The 15,765-nt window shown below is 39.8% G+C and overlaps 1 protein-coding gene across 4 annotated transcripts; it reads left to right on the top strand.

Moving 5' to 3' along the window:
• Positions 1–448: 448 nt before the first annotated feature.
• LOC131257013 (vacuolar protein sorting-associated protein 2 homolog 2-like) lies at positions 449–5,627 on the top strand. 4 transcript variants are annotated; one of them, XM_058258167.1, is made up of 4 exons: positions 449–543; positions 4,323–4,429; positions 4,805–4,876; positions 5,469–5,627. In XM_058258167.1, the coding sequence occupies exons 1-4, from the start codon at positions 507–509 to the stop codon at positions 5,523–5,525; spliced, it is 273 nt and encodes a 90-aa protein (XP_058114150.1). In that variant the 5' UTR covers positions 449–506; the 3' UTR covers positions 5,526–5,627. The 4 variants fall into 4 exon arrangements, 1 of the variants encoding a protein (XP_058114150.1); XR_009177047.1 differs by lacking the exons at positions 4,805–4,876; positions 5,469–5,627 and adding an exon at positions 4,562–4,779; XR_009177045.1 differs by lacking the exons at positions 449–543; positions 4,805–4,876; positions 5,469–5,627 and adding exons at positions 1,327–1,611; positions 4,562–4,779 and having other exon boundaries at positions 2,978–4,429.
• Positions 5,628–15,765: the final 10,138 nt, after the last annotated feature.

Below are 15,765 nucleotides of genomic sequence, written 5' to 3'. Positions count from 1 at the left end.
ATGATCCACGACAACCCAGATGGCATCATGATCGCGCTGAGTCCTCGGCAAGGCCATAATGAAATCTGTCGACACATGCTCCCACTTCCACGTCAGGACACCCAACGGCTGTAATGGTCCAGGGGGTCTTTGATGACGGCCTTAAGACACTGGCATGTGTCACACTTGGCCACAAAACTAGCCATTTGGCGCTTCATCCCTGCCCAAAAATATTTTCGCCTCATATCTCGATACATCTTTATCGAGCCAGGGTGGATAGAAAACCGTGACGATGTGTTTCGGTCATAAGATCTCTGCACAATTCAAGAATATCCAGGACACATAATCGGCCTTTGAAGCGAAGTCCACCATATGAACCAATCGGCCAATCTACCTACTCTTCGGATGCAGCCTATGCTCGATAACCTTGTAACGACTCGCCTGTCTGTTGAGCCTCAATCACATATGCAAATTGAAAGCCTACCGACCGATTTTCAACTCCAAAGAAATCACTAAAGAATAAACTGATGTATCAACTCACCAATAGAAAGTTTCCCTATGCAGGTAAGTTGTGTACACATGTCCCTTTTTATATTCAAGCCATCCCCTTGATTTATGCAAAACTAGGCTACCCAAAACTTATGCACAACTCCCATTGCCTTTGAACTGCTATAACTAGCATGTGTGGATTGGTAAAAGTGCGAATGCACTTACCCTAAATGTTTCTAAGGTGTCTAGTTCTCTACATGAAGTAAATTTTTCTGAGGGAGTATTGAAGCTCTCTGGATATTTATTTGGTCATTCTGATACTTTCTCCCTAAAGGTATGCATGATTCACATCCAAACACAACCCATTACTAGGTTGTGTTTGGATACAATATTCATGAACTTCATAATTTTATTCTTTTCATATGCACAATTATATCTACTGATATTTTCTTTTGAAATCCAGAACCCGAGATTTTAAGGATTCATCCTGTTTTGTCGATAATATATGTCACAGTTCTACATAATGCTGCTACTCAAGCCACATGCACCTCCCAGAACCGCATTCATAATATCTCTACATTCACCATCATGATTTTCTCATGCTCTTAACCATTGCATGTCTTTAAGCAGGTAATGAATTTTATTTACAAGTGCAATTGCAATATTCTTTATAGTCCATACATGTGCTCTAAATAGGACTAGTGTTTTGATGCAACCAGAAGCAAATAGAACATACCCCAAAAATCTACTTGATCGAAAGATTCTAGCCACCCAACTTGGGATTTTCTCCAATGAATGTGGACCATTGCCTTGTTTCTCATATTAACCATCTATTTGCAGGAGAGGCTTGGTGTTTTTGTGGTGGCTGGATATCTTGTGGAGTTGCTGAATTTTAGAGCTAGGACATGCATACTTTCCTCTCTATTTCCAACAGTAATAACATCTTCAATTTTTTAACTACCTTTGAAATTTTTATTTTTATTTTCTTTTCTCCTTATTTCAGGCTTTGGAGAATCATAGGATTGATCAGTCGCTTGAACACACTAGCCTGTTTATTGAGAAGCTGAAGAAAGTGTAGGAAGGCTGCCTATGTTCTTCACAAAAAGGGTGAAGAAGCTCCTGGTAAAAATCATGCAGTTTGATGTTAGTTTCCTTCACACACCCACCCACCCACCCACCCACAATGAAATTAAATAGATGAGGGAGACAGAAAAGAAGAATATCAAGGGTCAATCCTTGCCTACCTAGTACTAGAAAAAAAGATTTTAAAAAATGGGGATATGTTTGGATAACAAATGGAATCCTTATATTGTTTCTTGTTTGAAGAGGATTCTCATTGTGGATAAGAGTAATGGTTGAAGTGTTGAATCCATGTATCTAAACAGCTCATCTTGTCAAGCAAAACAATTTCCATTTCCTCATGGATTCCATGTATCCAACCATGCCCAGGATGAAAGCAGCCAACAGAAATCCCAATGCTAACATCAAGTGGTGCTTTCATTACATTACTTACCATCCTTGAGATAAGATTTCACTCTTTGGTGTTTTAGCTGGTTTCAAATCAAGATCATAGATGCATGTGTTTAGATGAAGATGAAGATCAAGATCATAGAGCTGGTTTCAAATTTGCTTGTGTTGTAAAAAAATCTCATCGAACTTGTGGTTCTCAAAACCTGTTGCTACCATCTCATCTGATTCCACTCATCGAGGCTGCGATTGGTCCACCTGATTAGTGGACTGGCCGTGCTTTTCAGCCAGGGCATCTACATGTTAGGAATCACCTTATAGATAACCTCAGTTTCATCCCAATGTGCTACATGGGCTTATTTATTAAGTGTCAAGAGTCTCAAGATGGCTTCAAGCTTCCACTAGCATGTCACATTGGCACATGGATTAGCATTTTTCTTAGAAATATTTTAATGGGCATATTAAATAAAGAAAGACAATATATAAGGGATCCATCAATGGAATCGATAAGACGCAATGCATAAACAAGGACAATTGACTCCTTAGCAAGTGTTTTAGGAAAACCAATAAACAATCAATAAGATTTTATTATTTTTGCTAGTTACACTGTTTGTCGAAGATCTTGAAATTTGATATGGGTTACAGGAATTTGACTGAGCTAGACATACAGGAGAATGGGGTTGATGATCTTAGGGGCAACTAGCTAAGTTGCTTCCCTGAAAGCTTCACATCTATGGATGCTTTCAAATTGTGGAATCAGATTCCAAAATAATTACCATTGTTATTTCAAATCCTTAGCACGAGCCCATACAGAGTAGTGGCTATCATACGATTGAGAGTAGTCATAAATTTCAAGATAGCCCATTCATTCAGAAAAGGTATTTCTATGGTGGATGGCCTGGCTAAAGATTCTATTCATGGTTGTTAGCTGGGCCACACCTCTTCAAGATTTCAGAGGGATTTCATTTTATGCACTCATGAAGAACTGGAATTCCATTAAGGATGCTTGTTGTGTTTCTTGTTTTGACATACTTGTTTGCAGAAAATTGAAAGCCTACCGATCGATTTTCAGCCCCAAAGAAATCACTAAAGAATAAACTGATGTATCAACTCACTAATAGAAAGTTTCCCTATGCAGCTAAGTTGTGTACACATGTCCCTTTTTATATTCAAGCCATCCCCTTGATTTATGCAAAACTAGGCTACCCAAAACTTATGCACAACTCCCATTGCCTTTGAACTGCTATAACTAGCATGTGTGGATTGGTAAAAGTGTGAATGCACTTGCCCTAAATGTTTCTAAGGTGTCTAGTTCTCTACATGAAGTAAATTTTTCTGAGGGAGTATTGAAGCTCTCTGGATATTTATTTGGTCATTCTAATACTTTCTCCCTAAAGGTATGCATGATTCACATCCAAACACAACCCATTACTAGGTTGTGTTTAGATGCAATATTCATGAACTTCATAATTTTATTCTTTTCATATGCACAATTATATCTACTGATATTTTCTTTTGAAATCCAGAACCCGAGATTTTAAGGATTCATCCTGTTTTGTCGATAATATATGTCACAGTTCTACATAATGCTACTACTCAAGCCACATGCACCTCCCAGAACCGCATTCATAATATCTCTACATTCACCATCATGATTTTCTCATGCTCTTAACCATTGCATGTCTTTAAGCAGGTAATGAATTTTATTTACAAGTGCAATTGCAATATTCTTTACAGTCCATACATGTGCTCTAAATAGGACTAGTGTTTTGATGCAACCAGAAGCAAATAGAACATACCCCAAAAATCTCCTTGATCGAAAGATTCTAGCCACCCAACTTGGGATTTTCTCCAATGAATGTGGACCATTGCCTTGTTTCTCATATTAACCATCTATTTGCAGGCCGAGAATTGAAAGGATAGGACTAATCTATCACACAGATTTTATTTATTTATTTATTTTAATAGAGTTGCCCAGTTGAAACTTTTTAGTATTGTCCACGTCATCAAAATTATGGAACAACATCTTTCTGCATAGGAGAGTGGAGTATATTCATCTGGTGGTTGTTTGCACTTTCTTGTCATGGATACATTGGTACTAGACTACTAGTAAGATGATGAATAGCTATTAAGCCCATTTTCTTTACTATAAAGTAGAATGATTATATGACTCAACAACTCTCTTGAAATTATTTCCTTTATCTGGCCTTGGGACTAGCAATTAAAGCACAAAACTCCCACAAACACTGTAATAGTCTATAACATGATTGATTAAAATCAAGGAGTTTTATTTCCCTATGAATGTAAGTACATGTGTAGCTATAATCTTGGGCCTTAGATTAAATGTTGTGTTTTATCTTTTGAACAAGTTTCATTTGATTTGACAGAGTATTTGGAACAGCATCCAGAAGCATCTAACTGGGGGATTGGGATCTCTAGTTTTAGAAAAAATGCGTTGTTTCAAGATTACCATGGACTTAAAACTTTCAGACAGGTGTTTTTTTTTTTTTTTTCAGATGGCTTTTTCATTGTTGAAATTCAATGTCTCGAGTAGTTTAGTCTAAGAGCTTATTTGCATTGATTACAACCTAATGTAGCTTATATTGTTGTATTTTCGTGTTGGCAGGTGTTCTGTACTTGTTGGGAATGTCTAACTTGAAAGTAATATAACTGCAGTATAGATCCATATCCTCAGTACGAATGTTGAGCAAGGGAATCACAATTTTATTATTTCTGTTTTATTAATTTGCTAATTGCAATCCTTTTGGCAAATGTTCTGCAACAAAAGATGGTGGAAAACTGAGTGCATGGTGTCTAGGCTTCAATTACCAAAAAGATCTGGCCTAAACTATCTAGAACATATTTTCAGCAAATGGCACCTGTAAAGCAAATGAAGGTGATTCAAGAATTTCAGAAGCAATCAGCACAAATGGATATGACGGTAAGATATTATCTTTTATTTCAATTGTGAAATACTATGGTGTTGTTACTGACAAATGACAATGTCAAAGTCCCATGGAAGTTTATTCTACTGTTCTGTAGCTGTTACCATTCATTAGGTAACATTCATGTGTGAGTGGAGTCTCTAAAAAGCATGTGTCTTCCTACGCCTAGGCATTGGTGGCAATTGATGATGAAGGCCTACATGACGAATCAGAATCTCATACATTGGAAGGCAATTTAGAACCCGCCATCTCTTCTTTTGCTTCTTTTAGTCTTCTGTGATCAGGGCGCCGACTTCCACTTTAGCATAAGTGGATTTCCAGATCTGGATGGCTGGAGCATCAATTGTGATGCCATATTGATTTTCTTAGTGCTTGTCAAAGACAATTTGCTTTTCTTTGTTGATGTCTTATTTTGGGCTGGCATCTTGTTTTTAGAACTGTAAACTAAATGATGGAAAATTGTTTTGGAGTATTTTTATTTCTAGAAATGAGTGTTGATTAATTGTAAATTAGTCAATAACATTATTTAGGAGTATTCTGATTACTATGTCTGCTAAGATTTAAAACTTCTTGTTGGTGTATTGTTAGGAAGAGATCTCCCAAATATCTGAAATTAGCCTATCAGTGAAAGTTTCTCCTGGCTAGTCTTTTCCACTTGGAGCTTCAAAATTGGAGAATGGGATCAACTTTGCTATTTTCTCACAACATGCTTCATTGGTTACGCTCTGCTTGTCAGTTCCAGAGAGGTGACTATGTTCTTCAGTTTGTGTGGAGGTAGGCACAACATACATTTTGGGGAGTCATGGTTTAAGCTAGGATCCCTTTATTTTTGAACATAGACATCTTCCATTCCATTATCTGTATAATTTTGTGACTATATTGTTTGTATGATGAAATTGATTTTCAACCGTGTGCAGTAAGCTTTCAAATCAAAGTGAAGCTGAGAATAGGGTGTTAGTTGATGGCAAATTGATAACTAGTAGAGGCACATCCATGGAGTTCTTGCTTGCGATTGTTGAGAAGCTATTTGGCTACGAGAAGGCATTGGATCTTATTGTCAATGAGAACTTTAAATAGACATATAACTATTATGTTGGCATTGTACTTTTATGAATGGATTAAAATGAATGATTGTATTTGATTGAATGAATGAATGATTGTGTTCGATTGAATGAATGATTGTGTTTGATTGAATGAATGAATGATTTAGCCATGAAGTATTTATCTATATTAGCTTATATGAGTTGATCTATCAGGGCATGTACTATAATGATAAGAGATGCCATTATTATATTTTATTTAATAATAATTAAAAAAAAAAATTAGGCAGTAGCTACGGTTATTAACCGTAGCCCTTTATCTGGAAACCGTAGCTTTTGCTAATTTCAACCTATTACTACGGTTCTCGCTCTACTTTTAGCTACAGATATAATCCGTAGTTGTATATACTTTAGAGCTACAGAAAGTATTGCTATGGATTTAATCCGTACCTTTTGTTTCTATGGCTACGGATTATATCCGTAGCCATAGCTTTATGACCTATGGCTAGGTACCAATGGCTACAGTCGTGCTACGGACTCTAACCGTAGCCATAGGTCGTTAGCTACGACTTTTATCTATAGCCTTTGCCCAGTTTTCTGGTAGTGCTTGCAATAAAAGAGGGTTGAATCAACAAGCTCGATAGCTGAACGATAGAAGACTGCAGACCAAACTCGAAGTCATTCTCTGCTATATCCTCGAGCATCCTCCACTCCTGAATCATTATGTGTGCCATCAGGCCTCATGACTAACGGCTGAGGGCATCCGCCACCACGTTTGCCTTGCCTGGGTGGTACTGGAGATTAAAATCATAATCCTTCAGTAGTCCTATCCAACACATCTACCTCATGTTCAGATCAGACTAAGAGAATAAGTATTTCAAGCTCTTGTGGTCGGAGAAGAGCTCGAACCTAACCCCATAGAGATAGTGCCTCCACACCTTCAGTGTGAAGATGACTGCTGCTAGCTCTAAATCATGCGTGGGATAATTCAGCTCATGGACCTTGAGCTGGTGAGACACATAAGTCACTGGCCTCCCGTGCTGCATCAGGACAGCACCCAAGCCAATACGCGAAGCATCGGTAAATACAACGAATCCATCACTCCCAAAGGGAAGAGTGAAGACAGGAGCAGACGTAAAGTGGTCCTTCAACTCCATAAGTGCTCGCTCATAGGCGTCACTCCAAACAAACTCTGCGCCCTTCTGAGTTAACCTGGTGAATGGGGCTACAATACGAGAGAAACCCTCAATGAAACGCCGATAGTAACCCGCCAAACCAATGAAACTGCGGATCTCGGACGCATTTGTGGGCTGGCCTCATTAACGCACTGCCTCAACCTTCGAGGGGTCCACTGCAACACCCTCCCACGTCACCATGTAACCGAGGAACTTCACCTCCTCCTGCCAAAACTCGCACTTCTCCAGCTTTGCATACAGCTGATGGGTACAGAGGTTCTGCAATACAATCTCCAAATACTGCACATGCTCCTCACGGGTCCTCGAATATATCAGAATGTCGTTGATGAATAACACAACAAACTGATCAAGATATGGACAGAAGACCTCGTTCATCAATTGCATAAACACGGTGGGCACATTGGTCAGTCCGAAGGATATGACCTGGAACTCAAAATGACCATAGCACATCCTAAAAGTTGTCTTCGGGATATCCTCCTCTCGGACCTGAATCTTGTGATAACTGGAATGCAGGTCAATCTTCAAAAAGAACTATGCACCCTGCAGCTAATTAAATAAATCATCTATCCTTAGGAGCGGATACTTGTTCTTAATCGTGACCCGGTTGAGCTTGCGGTAATCCACACAGAGCCTCAACAAGCCATCCTTCTTCCTAACGAAGAGTACCGGCGCTCCCCACGGTGAACTGCTCGGACGAATGAAACCCAACTCAAGCAACTCGTCCAACTGTCGCTGCAACTCTTGCAACTCCATTGATGTTATACGATACGGGGCCTTTAAGATAGGCGTGTTATCGGGCACAAGATTAATCTGAAACTCAATATGCCGGCATGGCGGCAATCCAAGAATCTCCTGGAATACATCGTGAAAATCACAAACCACTAGAAACTGATCGATACATAAGGCAACAAGCTCCTCAATGGCACATGACAACAGGCAAGAAAGCTACTCTCCTCTGGGCTCCACTACAAACTGGAAGTACGGCAAGCCTGTATACAGAACGTGACTGTTCTTGCGGAACAGTCCAAAATAACGTGATACTCAACAAGCCAATCCATGCCCAGAATGACATCAAACTCGAACATCGGTAACACGAATAGATCAGCAAGCAAAAAGATATCACCAACCAGAACGGGACAAGACCAGCAAAAGTGGCCTAACACTCCTCAAGGGCATCGATACGGTCAACCCCTCGCAAGCAGACTTTGTCCACAATCCAATCGAACGGTAGAATCCCTCAGATATAAAAGAATGTGAAGCACCGAAATAAACAAAACTTGTGCAGTACATGCAAAGACGAGAAGAATAACCTCAATGACTCCTCCAGATGACTGCGGGTCCTGCTGAGCCACGTAGAACCTATTCTTAGCTGGCTTGGGAGGTTCTTGTCCCCTCTGAGGGTGTTGCTGCCGCTGCTGTCGCTGAGGCGGTTAAAACTGTTGCCTCTACTGCTGAGTCTCAGAGGCTGGTGCTGATGCAGGTGCTGAGGGGCCCTCAGTGGTGGGGGATGTTATCGTTGCTGTTGTGGTGCTCTCAGTTGCTGCTGTGGAGGTTGCTGAGGTGCTCTCAACTGCTGCTACTGTAGTCAGGGACACTCCTACCTACAGTGTCCTATCCCATCACATCCATAACAGGCACCGAGAAGTTGCCTCTGAGGTGGTGCCGGGGGTGCCGCTGGTGCTACTGGTGCTCTGGCGGTTGGGTGGCTTATGCGCCTCTGCTGCTGATGACGTTGCTACTGGTGGGAGCTACCGAAGGGGGCCTGTCTCTTTCAGTCTCTCATCTGATCACTGTCACTCTGCATGTCGGCCCACTCAACCTTGTAAATCTGAGCCCTCCGTACTACCACCTAAAAAGTCAGGAGCTCATGCCCAACAACACGGCATCGAAGACCATAACGCAAGCCATTATCGAAACGGCTGGCCTTTCACTCCTCATCATCAACCAAATACGGCGCGAACCTTAATAGGGCCACGAAATGAGCCACATACTATGCCACAGATATGTCTCCCTGCACCAAGGCCTCAAACTCTAACGCTCGCTGCCGAAGAATATGGTAAGGGAAGTACTGCTGGTCAAATCAATTTATGAAATCTTCCCATGTCCAGACAAAATCAGGCCCTATAACATGGGTAACGGAGGTCCACCAATACTTGGCCTCACCCCGAAGAAGAAATATAGCTAATTGGATCCGCTGCTGGGTCGTACATGTCATTGTACCAAAAATCTTCTCCACCTCGGAGCGTCATCTCTCGGCTACTGTTAAATCTGGCTCATCCTGGAAACATCAGAGATCGAGCTGTCAGAACTCTCTAAGAAGGGCGCTCGCACACTCCTACTCTACCTGGGCTGGCGAAACAACGGGGTGCTTGCCCTACCCCTGAAAGGTAGTCGTCATAGCCTGCAACATCTGCTGTAACTGGGAGGCACTCACGGGTACGGTCGGATCCACACCAGTCTCGAGTGAAGGAATGACATCCTTAGGCTAGGGAGCAGGAGTCTCTAGTGGTGGAGTGAGAGTCGTAGGTGGTGAAGTGGGAATCGCTCGGGTCACTCTCTTGAGCGGCATGTCCTATAGGAAAGAACAAAGGCGCTTATCAACCTTGAGAACCCTTGAAGGCTCAGACATTAGGAAACTAAACCAGTAGGTTACGCACTCGGGGCCTAATTGTCCTAAGCTTATAGCAAACATGTGATGTTTTTCTCAGTTATTCCCAAGTTACACTCTGATACCAACTTCTATCACGCCTCAAACTCGAAAACCGGGTATATGGATGTCGGGAACCAGTTATTATTTTTATTTTTAAGAACTCCAGCGTCCAGATAGATGGATGGCTGGATAAAATACATACATTAAAGTGGCCCACCGTCCAAGAAATGGATGATGTGGATTCACACGTACATCATGGTGGGCCCAGGATGACCTAGATAAAATACATGAATCGGGTGGGTCCACACATGTGGCCCATAAGCAGCTTATACAAAGTTGATATTTATATTATCCCTTCACAAGGTCTACCCAAATGGGCAGCATTACTGCCGCTGGACGGTCAGCAGGGTGACCCCTGCTTAATAGATGGTCTGGATCAGGTGGGCCACACACGATCACAAAAGAGAGAGAGAGAGAGAAAGAAACGGTGTGATGGAGGGGCCCTGCCACTATGGGCCCCGCTAATACATACATCAAGATGGATCCCAAATGGGATTCATACCATCAATCGGTAGGCCCCACTTGGTCCATCACAAAAATTGAAATCTAATCTTACAAACACCCACCTATATCACTCCTTTAGCTCTTTAGACTCCTTGACTCCTAAGCTAGCTCTTTAAGGGTGGATCATGAAGGTTGGATAGTGGGGATGAGAGTTTTTGGGGTAGGGAAGTGGGCCACACTAGCACTCTTGGAATAGCTTGGACGTTGGCTCTCTTGGGTTGCTTGAGAAATGGTTTGAGAAAGAGAGAGAGAGATGATGTAAGAGTGAGTGATGGATGAAAAGGTGTTAGAGTGATGGGTGTAGGTATAAGGAAGGGATGGGTGGAGAGAGAGAGTTGACTTTGGGAATGGGAGAGGTATGGGAGTTGTAAGGGGAGTGATAGGATATGTACTTGACTTGAGGTGATTGATTGATGTGATATTTAGGGTAGAGATTTTCTTGGGATACGTAATGCGTGGCGTTTCTTCAAAATATACGTGGGCCCACAACTCCTGGCCTGGGAATCGCATCGGTGCGCAAGACATGGCGTTGGAACTCCGGCGATGACGCGGTCGCTAGGGTACAAGTCTCGAGTCGAGCCAACTCTGATATACGGGATGCAACTTAGGGTCACACGCAAATACTATCTACTCGTTGCAAGTCCCTGAAATTTGACCAGGAGACTGTGGGAGTCTATGGAACGGTACAGTTTACGATACGGGTCTTACATATATACTATGCTTTGGGGTTGTTGTGTCATACTTTGCGTAGGCTTATCGATGACCACTCGAACACGTCCTCTGCCTCCACTATGATTGGGTTGACTTGTGGTACTGTATCATCCTTGGACCCACTTCCAGCACCCTACTCAAATGGAAAAGAAGCGTGTTATATGATCACTGGTAGGGTATATTCTTTTGAATTTTGTGAATGTGATTCTTATTAAACAATCATGTGAATATTTTTGGATGACTATCAGGTGTAATAGATTTTATAAAAAAAAAAAACAAACTAAATGCTGTTTTATTTTTTTGTAGAAATTTTAGGGACATACCAAATATATCACTAATTTCTGATCAAGTAAAAAATCGACAAATTTGAGGTCCCTCGCTTCTTCTAAGATTAGCAACAGACCATATCCATCACCAAAGTTTTAAATGACGAATTATTCAGGTGGGTTTTTCCATAATTAAGTGACGTATTTTTAATTTTTGCGAGGGATACGATCCATGGCATATTTGGGACAGACTAAATCCATTGTAGATACATCGCATCCCATCTGTCGTTCGATTTTTCTGATGCGGCAAACAGTGAAAGACCATGCAACGGTTAATTTGGTCTTGCAACATATCTACTTCGTCGTAAATTCGTGATTTTAGCGTAGTAATTCTCCTTGGTAATAGGTTAACTGCAGCCCCATTGTTGACCAGATTCCTAGTAATAGGGCATCTATCCAGATGGGCCGATATATAATATGATTTGAGGTTGTTGTGTCATACTGTGGGTAGGCTTATCGATGACCACTCGGGCACGTCCCCTACCTCCACCGTGATTGTGTTGACCTTTGGTACTATATCATCCTTGGACCCACTTCCAGCACCTATCTCAAATGGAAAAGAAGCGTGTTGTATGATCACTGGAAGGGTATATTCTTTTGAATTTTGTTAATATGATTATTATTAAAAAATCATGTGAATTTTTTTTTTAATAACTATCAGGTGTAATAGTTTTTTTTTTAAACAAACTTAAAACTGTTTTTTTTTGTAAAAATTTTAGCGACAAACCAAATCTGTTGCTAATTTCTGATGAAGTCAAAAATCGACAATAGATATAACTCCTAAGATCAGCGACAGTAGTATTCATCGCCAAATTTTAAAATGATGAATAATTCAGGTCAATTTTTACATAATTAAACTACAGATTTTTAATTTTTGTGATGGATAGTATCTGTGGCAAATTTGAGATGGACTAAATCCGTCGCATCCCATCCGTCATTTAATTTATATGACTCGGCAAACTGTGACAGACCATGCAACGGTTAATTTGGCTTTGCAATGAATCTGGTCCATCATAAATTTGTGATTTGGCGTAGTGATTCTCCATGGTAATAGGTTAACTGCAGCCCCATTGTTGATCAAATTTCTAGTAATAAGGCATTTATCCAGATGGGCCGATATATACTACGCTTTGGGATTGTTGTGTCATACTTTGAGTAGGCTTATCGATGACCACTCGAACACGTCCTGTCTCCACTGTGATTGGGTTGACCTGTGGTACTGTACCATCCTTGGACCCACATCCAGCACCTTCCTAGAATGGAAAAGAAGCATGTTGTATTATCACTGGTAGGGTATATTCTTTTAAATTTTGTGAATGTGATTCTTATTAAACAGTCATGTGAATTTATTTTTTTTGGATGACTATCAGGTGTAATAGATTTAAAAAAACAAACTAAATGCTTTTTTTTTTTTTTGCAGAAATTTTAGCAATGTACCAAATCTGTCGCTAATTTCTGATCAAGTAAAAAATCGACAGCAGATTTGAGGTCTGTCGCTTCTCCTAAGATCAATGACGGACCGTATCCATCACCAAAGTTTTAAATGATGAATAATTCAAGTGGGTTTTTCCATATTTAAGCAACATATTTTTAATTTTTGTGATGGACTAAATCCATCGTAGATACGTCGCATCCCATCCATCGTTTGATTTTTGTGACCCGCAAACACTAAAAGACCATGCAATGGTTAATTTGGTCTTGTAACGTATCTACTCCATCATAAATTTGTGATTTTGGCGTAGTGATTCTCCCTGGTAATAGGTTAACTGCAGTCCCATTGTTGACCAGATTCCTGGTAATGGGGCATCTATCTAGATGGGACGATATATACGATGCTTTAAGGTTGTTGTGTCATACTGTGGGTAGGCTTATTGATGACCACTCGAATACGTCCTATGCCTTCACCGTGATTAGGTTAACCTGTGGTACTGTATCATCCTTGGACCCACTTCAAACACCTTCCTCAAATGGAAAAGAAGCGTGTTGTATGATCACTGGTAAGGTATATTCTTTTGAATTTTGTGAATGTGATTCTTATTAAACAATCATATGAAAAAAAAAAATTGGATGACTATCAGGTGTAACAAATTTTATTTTATTTTTTTTTTTAAAACTACACGCCATTTTTTTCGTAAAAATTTTAGAGGCAAACCAAATTTGTCGCTTATTTCTGAAGTAAAAGATTGACGACAAATTTGAGGTTCGTCGCATCTGCTAAGATCAAAGGCGGACCGTATCCATCACCAAATTTTAAAATGACGAATAATTCGAAAGGGTTTTTCAATATTTAAGCAACGGATTTTTAATTTTTGCGACATATAGGATACGTGGCAAATTTACGACGGATTAAATCTGTCATATATCCGTCACATCCCATCCATCGTTTGATTTTTGCGACCCGGCAAGCAGTGAAAAATCATGCAATGGTTAAATTGGTTTTGCAACGGATCTGCTCCATTGTAAATTCGTGATTTTGGCATAGTGATTCTCTTTAGTAATAAGTTAACTACAACCCCATTGTTGAACAGATTCCTGATAAAAAGGCATCTATCCAGATGGGCCAATATATAATATGTTTTGTGGTTGTTGTGTCATATTGTGGGTAGTTTTATCAATGACCACTCAGACATGTCACCTACCTCCACCGTGATTTTGTTGACCCGTGGTACTATGTCATCCTTGGACCCACTTCCAGCTTCCTACTCAATTGGAAAAGAAGTGTGTCGTATGATCAATGGTACGGTATATTCTTTTGAATTTTGTGAATGTGATTCTTATTAAACAATCATGTGAATTTTTTTAGATGACAATCAAGTGTAACAGATTTTTTTTAAAATAAATAAATAAATAAACTTAACGTTGTTTTTTTTTTTTTATTACAAAAATTTTAGTGACAGACCAAATCAGTTGCTAATTTCTAATCAAGTAAAATGACGAATAATTCACGTTGGTTTTTCTATAATTACGTGACGGATTTTTATATTTTGCGATGAACTAAATCTGTGGTAGATCCGTCGCATCCCTTCCGTCGTTTGATTTTTGCGACCTGGCAAATAGTGACGGACCATGCAACGATTAATTTGGTTTTCCAACAGAATTGGTCCATCGTAGATTCATGATTTTGGCATAGTGATTCTCCATGGTAATATGTTAATTGCAGCCCCATTGTTAACCAGATTCCTGGTAATAGGGCATCTATCCAGATGGGCCGATATATACTATGCTTTGAGGTTGTTGTGTCATACTGTGGATAAGCTTATCGATGACCACTTCGACACGTCCCCTGCCTCCACTGTGATTGTGTTGACCTGTGGTACTGTATCATCCTTGGACCCACTTCCAGCACCTTCCTCAAATAAAAAAGAAACATGTTATATGATCACTAAAAGGGTATATTCTTTTGAATTTTGTGAATGTGATTCTTATTAAAAAAATCATGCGAAATTTTTTTTTTGAATGACTATCAAGTGTAACAGTTTTTTTTCAAAAACAAAAAACAAAAAACAAAACAAAAGAAATTTTAGCGACGAACCAAATCTGTTGCTAATTTCTAATGAAGTCAAAAATTGACGACAGATTTGAGGTCCGTCGCTTCTCCTAAGATCAGCGAGGGATGGTATCCGTAGCCAAATTTAAAAATGACGAATAATTTGGGTTGGCTTTTACATAATTAAGCTATAGATTTTTAATTTTTGCAATGGATAGGATCCATGGCAAATTTGCGATGGACTAAATCCATTGCAGATCTGTTGCATCCCATGAGTTGTTTAATTTATGCGACTTGGTAACCTATGACGGACCATGCAACGGTTAATTTGGTTTTGTAATGAATTTGGTCCATCGTAAATTCATGGATTTGGCGTAGCAATTCTCTATGGTAATAGGTTAACTGCAACCCCATTGTTAACCAGATTCCTTGTAATATGGCATTTAGCTGGATGGGCTGATATGTATTATGCTTTGAAGTTGTTGTGTCATACTATGGGTAGGATTATCGATGGCCACTCTCTCCAACACGTCCCCTACCTCCACCGTGATTCTGTTGACCTGTGGTACTATAACATCCTTATACCCACTTCTAGCACCTTCCTCAAATGGAAAAGAAGCGTGTTGTATGATCACTGGTAGGGTATATTCTTTTGAATTTTGTGAATGTGATTCTTATTAAAAAATCATGTGATTTTTTTTGGATGTCTATCAGGTGTAATAGATTTTTTATTTTTTTTTTTTAAAACACAAACTTAATGATGTTTTTTTAATGGAATATTTAAAATGTTCATAGGCCAAGAATCTTCAGATTTTTCATTTTGAGCAATTATTAGACTTACTCCTTTGGTTTGACTCTTAGGCTTACATGGGATGTATGATCCCCAAATTTCTTGACCAATCAATTTTTTT

The sequence above is a fragment of the Magnolia sinica genome, chromosome 9 (assembly GCF_029962835.1).
Source record: "Magnolia sinica isolate HGM2019 chromosome 9, MsV1, whole genome shotgun sequence".
Lineage (NCBI taxonomy): Eukaryota > Viridiplantae > Streptophyta > Magnoliopsida > Magnoliales > Magnoliaceae > Magnolia > Magnolia sinica.
This window is presented reverse-complemented; position numbering and strand designations above follow the sequence as displayed.